We start from the raw sequence: 12,304 nt of genomic DNA, 5'->3' as shown, positions 1-12,304 counted from the left end.
TGCAAGGTACAAAGATTGTAAAGGGAAGTATTTAATTTAGTCAATCTGCCGAAAGTTTCAAAGGGCATTTGTTTTTTTCAGTTGGTTGGTTTTTCAAATTCTCATAAAAGCCAAAAAGAACCCCACAGAGAGGACACCATTATGCTGCAGTCACTCTGAAAACACAAAACCTTTCTACTCTAAACCAATAGCACCTCTCAGAGACAGCTAAATAATCTGTTTACTGCTCTCTTCTAGAAGGCTGTTTCATAGACGGGTCCTTTTGGCAAGGATGTTCCTATATTTAGTGTGCTGTATTTTCTTTATGATTCATCTGAAATCAAAGACACTAATGAATCCCTTTTATGGCACAACATGCTGCTGCTCTGCCAAACCTAAAGCAGGTTGGTACAGACACAGCGAAGAACACAACTTTAGGCTTGAGCACCTTCAGAACACTCAAGTACAACGATTTCCAGATGTTACTTACAGGTAATTTTTATAGCGTCAGGTGTTCAAAAATTATCTGAAGTGCTCCTTCATCTAAATCTCAATCCTACAAAGTATTTATCCTCTTAAAGCCATTGCTTGGATTACACATGAACAGTTAAAACACAAGCAACGAGCTTACTATGACACTTCTGTCCCCAGTCACAGCCATCTCTGGAGGAAATAGTCTTCACTGGAGTGGCAAGAAGAAGTGAGCATGTGCCATCCGAAGGTGATGGGCAAAGCTGCCACAGCCAAACTGTCTGTTGACACCACATGCAAACAGACTCAGGCTTCCAAACCAAAACCAAGAGGTATTTCTTCCAAACATTCACAAGAAGAAAGAAAAATGCTACTAGATTTAAGATTTTGCCATTTTTCACACTCAGCTCAACAAACTGGCAACTGTCAGTAAGAATTCAGGACTATATATTGGGTTTTTTTTGAGATGGGGGTGGTGGAGAACTGTATTGAAGCATCTTTTATAGTTTAAAAGTTGATCTTTAAATAAAGGTAAAAGACAGCCTAACCACTAGACATGGGCATGCCTGTGCAGCCTCTAGTACCAAAATTTCAAGTTAAGTGAGAGGATTCTGAAATTCCAAAGGGCAACTTTCAGACAATGTTTTTTTGTCTGATGATAGAAACTGTCCCATTTGTACAACGTGGAAGTCACAGAAGTCACCCCTCACTGCATCTCTGCTCCTGACCTGCTCCTTAGGCAGGCTGACACAGCATTTCATTTAGGTGTCATTTTCCAAGTTTCCTGCACTGCCTTTTTTTCCTAAGAAAACAGACCACCAGCATCTAGTTTTCAGAGCGCAGCACCAGCTGCTTTGACATATCTCTGTGTGCACTTCCAATTACAGGGTTCCCAATACAATCACAGCTTGTTGACAAGTACAAATACTAAGTGTATCTTGTAAGGGGAAGTTAAAAGACCTGCTAAAACATCTTCTTATCAGAAAAGCTCCTGTGAAATACCATATATACACAAAAAAGGAGATTGGAGCAAGGAAGAGGCCAGCTCCTTCTCCTTGGTAGCAAGGGACAGGACTAGAGGAAATGGTTTCAAGCTGAAGCAGTGGAGGTTCAAGCTGGGTATTAGGAAATATTTCTTCACTGAAAGTGTTCTCAAACATGGGAATGGTCTGCCCAGGGCAGTGGTGGAGTCACTATCCCTGGAGGTGTTTAAATGGAGTGTGGGCCTGGCACTTAGGGACATGGTTCAGTGTTGACCTTACAGTGCTGGGTCAAAGGCTGTACTGGATGATCTTGAATATCTCTTTCAAGCGGATATATTCTGTGACTGGAATCTATTAAAATTGCTACAACAAAGACATTTCCTTCAGACTGAAGTAGCCAGGTATTTTGTAACTACCACACATCAACACGTAAGCTGGCAGGTTTTCCTCTCAGCATCCGAGTAATTTTTTACCTCTGTATTAAGAAAAAAACAACAACAAACCAACCATGAACAGCAGCAGGAAGTTATATAAAAACAGGCTGAAAACCATAAATACATAATTTTAATCACATTTGTATGTATGAGTCCAGTATTTTAATAAACTTTCTGAAACAACACTGGAAATTTTGGGTTTAATCTGCAGATTCCAAAAGAACTGATGGAGCCCATTAGTTTCACTTCCAAAACCTTATTTCAGATACATTACTTAGAAATAACTCCCCACACCAAGAATACAAACTGCAATTACAAGACAGTCACCAATATGATTTAGAGCAACAAAATCCCTAATGTTTATGGTGTGTTACCACAGTAGAAGATAACAGCTCAATTCTACTCTGAAAAGATACCGTAAACATTGCATTTTTGTCAGTAGGATGCTAAGTCAAAGTAAGTTTAGAAACAGGCTTTCTAGTGCCTGAATTGGAAGGAGGGGAAAGCAAGTTGTGGTCTGCTTACTTTGCTGTTTCTTGCAGCATTTACACCGCAGCACCAGAGCCAACTGAACCCAGACACCTGCTTAAGCGTAAGCAGAAGGTGGGAGCCAAGCGCCTATCACTTCAAAGATCTTCAATGACATTGCACAACTGCAAATGAGATTTAACTCATGTACTAGAAATAAGAAACAGCTCAATTTCAGGTGCCAGGAGTAATAGTTGTGGAAAGCAAGCCTTTTAAGTCACCAAATCTCTTCAGTGTATCAGAGTAAAATCATCTGTGGAGTAGCACTTTACACTGTTGTGTTTCAAAACAAAACTGCATTACAGATACTTTGATTTTACTACGAGTCAGTGAGTTTTGCTGGTTTGTTTCTCTATATTTATATCCATTATTATAAAAGCACACACCTCATCTCCGTAAAAATGCTGGTTTGGTGATAGCTACTCAACCAAAAACCTCTGCTCAAGTCTGTAACATTATTAGTAATCCTCTGAAGCTGGGATGCAAGATTATTGAGAATTTGATTTGGACTGGCTACTTGTGTTTGCCAGAGGCATGGTCTGCTAGGAGACAGCTTGGCAGCCTAGCATGGACCACTTAGAAGACTAGAAGCAAATTAACTGAAAGTGATGTTGAAACAATTCAGGCAGATACAGACAGATAGAGAGTCACCAGAGGAAAAAACAGGACCAGCAGTTTGCTAAAACACACAGTGCTGCAAAGGAATGAGAACATCTTCAGCTGACTTAATTCACAATCAGCAAGCATATTTATATCTGGTACTGAGCAACATCAGCTGGGTAATCTGTTTAAATAAATTGTTTGCTTCATTTTTTTTCCTCATCACAAGTTTTCCTTACTACAGCTCCATCAAAACACCGAGTCAAGTAACCTAACCAGCTACTGCAACTTAAATTCTGTGTCAGAATTCCTGCTCTTTAACATAATTCCTTATCTTACTATATTTACTCAAGGCTAAATATCAACACCAAAACACCATTCAGTGACCAATATCAGCGAGTAAAACTGTGAATCCCTCTCTCAAAGGCATTTGTAAAACGTATACACACAGCCTAGAAATAACAAATAGCTCAACAGTAAAAACAAAGAGACAACTGGTTGTTCTCTTGGTAAACATAAAAATGATTTTGCTGTTTTCTGAAATTCACCTCTGCAAGAGCTCCTCCTGCTCTTTAATCTGCAACTTCTGCCACACACACTGCCACGTGGCTATTTTGACTATAATAAAGCTGAAAACATTCACTACTCAAGCAAATTTGGCCAATACGGTTGAGAGAAAAAACTGTTCTGAGCTCATATGCAGAAACGCAGCACAACAAAGCTAGTTTTGCAGTTTCTGAGAATTTTGAACCTGTAAAGATTGTGATACTGATCCTACTGCTGGCACCAGCTGCTAAGGGGGCTTAAGTATACATCCAGTGAAGGAAAACCCACTGCTTTTACAAAGCATCTGGAAATCTGTATCAAAACTCCTCCCTACCAGATGAGCTCCTGAAGTATTACACTGGAGGATATGCTTTTCTATCAGTTTCTCCCTGCCAGGAAGGTTCTAGCTAATATCAACAGAAATATTTCCCGTTAGCATTCTCAAACACATTGAATGGAGTTACTTAAAATCCACAAAAGGCATCTTACAAAAATCCCAGTACTGCTGTAATCCTCGTAACCAGGGATGAAAACTAACAAACATTTTCTCCTGATCTCTTTACAGATCTAGATTAAGATCTAACCAAACATCTTCGCACACAGAGCCCAATAACATTTGATTAAACTGCACCTTTCAGAATGAAAACTGCACTTGGGGTTGGTTTACTTTTTCTAGAAATGTTTTGAAAGGAACCCCAGCAAGCTCTAGTTTCACTGCAGCTTCTAGGGCTACAGAGATGGAACATCTCTGATAAGAGGATAGGCTAAGGGAGCTGGAATTATTCAGCCTCAAGAAGAGAAGACTCTGGGGGGACCTTACAGCTGCCATCCAATATCTGAAGGGATCCTACAGGAAGGCTGGAGAGAGACTTTTCATAAGGGTGTCTAGCAAGGACAAGGGGGAATGGTTTTAGGCTCAACGACAGCAGAGTTAGACTGGATCTTTGGAAGAAATTCTTTGGTATGAGGGTGGTGAGACTGTGGAACAGGTTGCCCAGATAGGCTGTGGATGCCTCCTCCCTAGAGGTGTTAAAGACCAGGCTGAATAAGGCCTTGAGCAGCCAAGTCTAGTTGAGAGGCATCCCTGCTCCTGGCAGAGAGGCTGGAGGAGATGATCTCTAAGGTCCCTTCTAACCTAAGCTATTCTACAATGGTAAGCTTCTGCAGATCAGCAGCCACACACAACTCCACAATTTTCTCCTAAGTTTCTGCTGCTGGATAGTAGCATTTCCTTATTGGAGTGATTTGGCTCTGGAATTAGCGAGGAGCAAGTGATCCCATTAACAGAATTATGCAAGGAAGTGTCACACCCTGGGAACACACCAGAAGGAAAACAAGAGTCCTACTCACCTCAACAAGACTTTACTGCTTCTTAAGGGAAAGAGTGAGAGCATCAATTAGGTGAAGCCCTGTCCAAAACTCTTCACAAAAAGGATGCCCAAGAACCACACAAATGGGAACCTTCCAAAACTATCTTCTGAGTCACCTGCTTTGATAGCAGTCTTAGGACAAGAGGAATGCCCCTCAGCTCAGGTCTATGTAACACATGATCTACAGAAACAACTTCAACATCTTGCCAGCCATGATGAACCACACAACGCATTAATCTCCCTCATCTGACAAAGACAAACTCTCACAGCAACAGGAGAATATTTGGCACAGAGCAAGCATGCAATGGAGGGTTCGATTTGATGGAAGCAAGTAACAATCTGCTTTAGTTTTGCTACTGCTTAATGTTTTCCACAACCAACAATCTTTTAAAACCCCCAAACAACTGTAATTTACAAGATTTTGTAGACAGTTTGAACACATTTTCTGGACTTAATGAACTTTACACAAAAATCAGTGTACAACACAAAAGGACAATTCTGCTCCTACTGGAAATGACTCTGACATGATCTATTCCTCTGCCAAGCCATAGCTGTTCAAAGAAGAATCCTTCTGCTCTTTTAAGCACATTAAGTAACGATCCTCAGCCCAGTTAAATGAAAGCTACCCCTGTAGTGTAGCCCAGAAACAGAGGGCCACAATGCCACAGTTACAGGCAAAATTGTTAGAGGAAGGAGTCTGGTAGCAGACATACAAAGTAGCATGGAAGAGAGGTTTGCAGACGATCTCAGATGTCTAAGTCAAAATCACAAAGCAGGTGCTCTAAACCTGATTATGTAAACGGCAGAGTCATGGGCAAAAAATTGTTGTGCCTTTAATTCACAAAACTTTCAATTCGACTGCTCTATTCTATGGGAGACCTTCCAGTAGCCTTCCAGTACTTCCACCTTAGGGGACCTACAGAAAAGACAGCAATGCACACTTGAGCAGGGAGAGTAGTGATTGAGTTTAAAACTATTATTGCCCTACAAGAGGCTGTTTGGAATAATCTTATGAAGAAATTGTTTATGTTGAGGATGGTGAGACCCTGGTCCAGGTTGCCCAGAAAGGTAGTAATGCCTCACCTCTGGAAACATTCCAGGTCAGGTTGGATGGGGCTCTGTGGAACTTGGTCTAGTTGGAGATGTTCCTGCTAGACTAGATGATTTCAAGGTCCCTTCTAATCCAAATTGGTCTCTGATTCCACACTCTCCATTTCCAAAAACATCCTAGGCTGTCAGAATGTGCTAAGTACTCCCACAAAAACAACGAAAACTATAATATCATAGATTAAAAGAATGGCCTGGGTTGAAAGGAATATTCAAAATCATCTACTTCCAAATTCCCCTGTCATGGGCATGGACACCTTCCACTAGACCAGGGTCATTCAAGGCTCTGCCCATTCCGGCCTTGAACATCGCCAGGGAGGGGGCATCCTCAACCTCCCTGGGTGTCTCACCACCCTCACTGGAAAGAATTTCTTCTGAATATCCAGTTGCTTCTTCTGGAGGATCACATGAAATCCTCTGCTCATGTCTACACATTGAGGGAGTATTTTGCTTTAATTTCTCTGACAATGGAAAAATATCTTGAGGTCAGCACCTTATGCTCCTCCAACATTGAGAATGAGTTAACTCACACTGGTTAGAGGTAAGATTTATCCACCACTTCCATCTTAGGCAAGCACAGCCATCGTGAGCTTGAGCTACCATGCTCATTTCTGGAGCACTTCTCATTCACGTGCTGCCTTAAACTGGCAAGAGCAGCTCAACACTAACAATGCTGGTTTATGATGCTCCAGACAAAAATCAATCCCACTTATAACTGACAGCAGGTGAAGAGATCAGATTCTGGGGTTTTTTGAGTTCTCCTTTTTCCCTTACTAGAAAGAATGCTTAATAAAAACATACCACAAGAAAGAAAAACAGGAAAAGCAATGTTTAGTCATTTGCTAAAAAAGGATTAGAACAAACCATCAAGGAAGCAAGGTCTTGCCCAACAAATCTGATCCCAAACCATAAAGGGTCATGAGCGCTACACACTGCAGATAAATACACTAAGAAGCAGAAAATGGGCTTCTAAACCATACATGTATGAAGGTAATCAGTAATGCAGATCAGTTATTTCACACATAAGTAAATTGGGTTGCACAAGTCCCTTTAGAATTTTTTCTGTGTTTGTATTCCACCCCTCTTCCTTCCCTTAGGGATATACTACTACAGTTACCTAGACAATTCGCCTCCAGCCTTGATACGGCTCTTCAAACACCATGGTGGCTACATTTTAAGCCATTTAGTTAGGTTAAGCACATTCACTATGAGGCACATCAGCTGTCTCACCACTTTTATTTCTGCTCTTCAAGTCTTTTACGCTGTATACATTAAGTGGTAAACATCAAGGGAACAGGAGGTGAAAAACCAAACCAAGCCAGATTCTCCTCCAGCTGAATTTTCAGTTTCAGAAGAACAGACAAACTCACTCAAGTGTTTCTTTACCTTCCTTCAAAGCTTTCATCACAACTGGAGCATCAATAAGAGAAAAAGCTAATGCACAATCGTGGTTGATAATCCTATTAGGACAACAAATTGGAGGATGGGAAGAGACTGGGCAACCTTGTCAAGCCTCAAGCACCTACTAAGAGAATGTTTCTTCTTATCAGAAGAAAATCGTGGGAGCAAGTATTTTGTTCCAAAATGGAAACACAAAATACTTGTGAGTAAAACGCTGAGCTCACCTGCTCTTTCACTAAGAGACAATTAAAGCATAAACAAAGCAAAATGCTTTTAGAAAAGAAAACAAAAAAGCAACTCACAATATTTTTAAGCTCACCTTGTTCAACAAATGATTGTGCTCTGGAAAATGCCATTTTTTCTATAAACTTGGTTAACTTAAGTGTCACCTTTCTCTTAAGTGCCACCACCTTCCCAGATGCACCACTTTAGTCACATAGGCTCTGTTACTGAACAGTCCAGTTTTACCAAACAACTGTGTGTAAGGACTTCTGAAAGCACTAGTTTTGCTTTAACTCATTTGGAAATACCTCACCAGTGCTGAGCAACTGAGAGCAACCAAAGAACTTATCTAATAGGGATATTTCCACTATTCTTGTCCAACATATTCCTTGTTCAAATTATTTTTTAATTTACTCCTTGAACATAAGCCAACTAAAAAAAGTCCAGGTTGTCTTGCTGAGCTGGTGGATTCCATTTGTAGCTGGCATCATGGTTAAGAACAAGGCCCTTGAAAAAAATATTTTGTCCAAGAGCATACTGGCTTGTTACCAGGGAAGAGCTTGTTTAAAATAAATCAAGGTATCAGAGAACCTCCCCACAGCAGATTTCTACTACTTCTGTCAGCTACAGACTTCAGTGAGTCCTTTTGCTTTGGGGTATTTCTTCACCAAAAAAACCCAACCAAAAATATTAGTAGTTACACCACAACTGCACAGCGGTTAGGAATAAGTCTACTTCTAAGAACTAAGATATCCTTAAGTTTACAGAGATCAGCCAGATAACTAGAATGTGCCACTTCCCACACATGTCAAAGAAAAACAAATGAAGATACATTGATTTTCTTTCTGCGCAGATCAACCCAGCCCACACAAATAATGTAGCCAGTTCAGAGGCTAGAGATAGCCACTTCCACATGCTATGACCTTCACTCAGACCACAAACATCTCTCCTTAAGCAAAGGGACTCCCTTCACTGCAGGCAAAATGCTTTTTATGCTCTTTATTACCAAAAATATTAGAATTAACCACACAGTACTCCACAATGATGTCAGCATTTCTTCAGAGAGCACAACATACACTTTTCTGCCAGGCAATGCAATTTTTGCCACGATTCCTAACACATCAATGAATTCTCATTTAAGTGCTAATAAATTGCAACAATAATAACCACTGATGGATGAACAGATAAAATTTCAGAGATAAATTATCTTCTTCTACATGTCAGAACATCATTTCAGGATGGAACTGTACCAAAGCAACACAGACATGAGATGAGGCGCACTGCTATTCAACTGACAGGAGCAGCAGCCAGCAAAACACCTCCCTAAGCTCACAGGGAAAACTAAGAACTAAAAGGCAATGATCATATCTAGCAGGGACCAGAGCAGTGCACCAGGACAAGAGGCAGATATTTCCAGGTGTATATATTCCCTGCTCTGATCTGTAATGGTCACCAAATTGGACTTCTTGCCCAGACACCACCTTTCTCTTTCACTAAGTTTCCATTTGCTTGGCAATCTGTATGAAATTCAATGTTTTTGATCAGTTTTTCTGTTTCACTGCACAGTTGCTGACATTGGTCCTCGACAAGCAAGCCGATGGCTACACCTCTCTCTTTAATCTACAAATACTTCTCAAACAGTTTTCACCTTGCTTTGGATGATGTTGTCTGACAGCTGAACTGAGACACTGAACAGAACTACTGCAGGAAGAGATGACTCTTGTCTATCTCACCCTGCTAAAATACCACCTAACTTCCAACTTCGAAGAAGTGTTTCTCCACAAGTGCTTTCATTTCTGATTACATGAGAAACACTGTTTCCACCTTCCACTATCATGCTTTCATGGTATCACTGGTGGCTACACAGGTAACTACAGACTCCAGAAAGTGTATTCTTTAGCTCTACTACGTTTTTCTAAACACCTGTATGGAAAAAAAAAGATGAGTGCAACAAATGGAGCATATTAAATGATATGTACATACTTTAGTCATTGCTCCTGTCTGTGCTGTGTTCAGTCCGGTGTGTCCAGCCATCTGTGGAGATACTTGGGTTAAAGTCTCTGCCAGCACACTGCCTGCATTCCCCTGCATGGCAGGGGCAGAGTATTGCATTCCTGCTCCCCTTCCTCTTCCAGCTGCCCCAAGAGATCCATTCATTACCTGCCCTTGTCCTTGCTGAGGCTGGTTCATTAAACTGTGACCAGAATTACTGTTGAGAAGGCTCTGGTGTGTCTGACTGAAATTAGCATTCATACATATCCCAGGTCCAGTCTGTGATGTTGCAGGGCTGCTCGTCACCATCCCCACTTGCTTTTGTGCTTGAGAGTTCAGAGTTTGTGATGCAGGTGTGGTAGGTCCAGAGGTGCTGGCTGCCTGCTTTGCCAGGCCTGGTGCAGAAGAGTCTCCCTGGTTTAAAGGGCTCTTACCCATAGCACCCAGATTAGTGATGTTCGCACTGTTGGGCTGCCCTTGGACTTGCCCACCAACTCCCTGCTGCACCGGGCTGCTGGAGTTCACATTTCCAATGCCTGGGTTTAAGGAAGAGCCACTGCCTCCTCTCAGAAGTTCAGAAAGTTGTTTGTGTTTGGAAGCTGCATCTGGAACAAGGTTCCCACTGCTGTTTAAAAGGCCCAACTCGCCATTGGGGATCAGCTCATCAGGAAGATCATTTTCCAAGTCAAACAAAGATCCAAAATCTGCAAGTTAAAACAGAAACAGAGGTGAGAAAAACATGACAAACAAGCAAGTGCAATATTCACCTACACAACTTTGTCTCAAACGATGGCATGCACTGAGGCACATCTTTACTAAAGACTCAATGCTGCCAGCAAGAGAGAGAGAGGCTCCCCATGACATGAACTCCAAGGCCTTTCAAACAATCCTTTTGCACACACTGTGCAACTGTGCAGGGCACAGCACTGGCCAAGAAACAGTTTTAGCACGACTTTTGCTAAAACATTGTACCAAGATTATGAAGATAAGGTGGTAGGAACACATTGATCCAACTCAACTCCCAGATTTCTCTTGTTTGGGCCAAAAGGTGTCAGAAATATCAAGAGATCTTTTCACACAGTTTCACTCTCCCAAAAGAGAGATTACATCACCTTCTCCGACCTCCTATGCAATCCCAAGGTGCTGCATTTAGCCCAGCAATCCTACCTCAACCTTGTAATTTATGTTTGCACACAGGCAAAGAACATTTTCCAGCTAGGCTTAGAAGCTAGACAACAACTACTTCAGTAGTTTGACCCCAGTCTCACACAGACACATTGAATATCAGTTTCTACTCATTGATCTGTACCATGATTCACTGCTTTGGAAGATCCCAAAAGGCACTTTGCATTTTCTCCTCATAATGCCTTCTGAATCAAGTAATTTCTTGATCCCTGAACAGCTCAAATAATTCAAATTGCTCTTTAAGTGCCCAGCCCTCATTTATCATGCCCAATATTGACAGAGGTAATCCACACACTCTTCAGATGAGCAAAATAAATCAATCAAATCTTCATTAAGCCACTTGACAAAACTGCTCTGCCTGCCTGGAACATTCAGACTGGTAAAAAGTGGTGAGGTTTTTGTTCTGTTTTCTGAAAAAGAGCAACTCAGGTTCACTAAAACATTTTATTGCACAGCATAAACAGCATCTGTGTAACAATGTCATTTTGGTATGCAAATAAAACCAGAAAGTTACTTAACTGTATATAGTTTTTTCCATGTGAAAATAAGGTACTTAGTTGAAGATAAGGACAGAGAGAAGACTGAAGATAAAGACAAATGCATACAGTGATATTAACTAACAAGTAAGCACACCAGCCCCAATTCACCAGAACAGCTTTTCAAACATGCAGTACATGGTCAGAAAATCTTCCAGTCCAAGGATCTGATCTAAACCAACCACTTTTTACTGTAACAGATCAAAAATGTGGGAAAACCCTTTTCTGTCCCACTCAAGGGCAGTCCCCACAATAAGCAACAAACCAAATAACTTCCATCTCAGAGCAAAAAAAGGCCTTTTCTAAGGAAGGGCATCCCAAATGCTTCACTGTTTGAAAATTTAACTTCCTCTTCATCCCAGCACAAGAAATGGTGTTAATCATTCAGCAGGTGATGGTCTGGACCACACTAAGTACACTGAATAGAGACAACCCTGGACACCCATGTAACCCATAACACAAAGCTACTGCCAACATATCTCAGCACATTTAAATACAATCCATCTTAGGCAGTGTTCCAGCTTTCAATTCAACCTAACTGAAGAAAAAGGAATAAACATTTTCAGATGTATAATGGTGACACAAACAGCTTTGAGGTGCTCACAGCAGTGTATCTTTTAGGGGGCCTACAACTTGCCATCATTACCTACTGAAGTCAATAAGCTCTGAAGAATCCTTCCAAGCTCACACAACAAAATACACCACAGCTCGGGAACAGACTTTCCGTTTCCTTTCAAGCAGGGAAGTAACAAACTAACATTTCCATTAGCTGTGTTCATTAAAGTCCTGTCAATTTCTCTCTTCCTGGATGCCTTTCCCTTCAGTTCCTCACTTTTTCAGCTTGTTTTTCACAGAAATTCATGGAGTACTTTCAATCACACCCCTTCCAGCAATGGCTTTCTCTCTCTTCTTTCCCACACAACCACTTTACCCTCACTGTGCTGCAATTT

At 41.2% G+C, this 12,304-nt stretch overlaps 1 protein-coding gene across 5 annotated transcripts in view; it reads right to left on the bottom strand.

Moving 5' to 3' along the window:
* CREBBP (CREB binding protein) overlaps positions 1 to 12,304 on the bottom strand; it is a 99,920-nt gene that overhangs the window by 74,553 nt on the left and 13,063 nt on the right. For 4 of the 5 annotated variants that reach the window (XM_064153409.1, XM_064153413.1, XM_064153410.1 and 1 more), the window contains exon 2: positions 9,625 to 10,337. In XM_064153409.1, coding sequence (XP_064009479.1) covers positions 9,625 to 10,337 — 713 coding nt within the window. The remainder of the gene's footprint in view (positions 1 to 9,624; positions 10,338 to 12,304) is intronic. The other variant, XM_064153412.1, reaches the window with a different exon arrangement.

The sequence above is a fragment of the Pogoniulus pusillus genome, chromosome 13, assembly GCF_015220805.1.
Source record: "Pogoniulus pusillus isolate bPogPus1 chromosome 13, bPogPus1.pri, whole genome shotgun sequence".
Taxonomy (NCBI): domain Eukaryota; kingdom Metazoa; phylum Chordata; class Aves; order Piciformes; family Lybiidae; genus Pogoniulus; species Pogoniulus pusillus.
The sequence above is the reverse complement of the archived record's forward strand: the minus strand, read 5'-3'. Positions and strand labels throughout refer to the sequence as shown.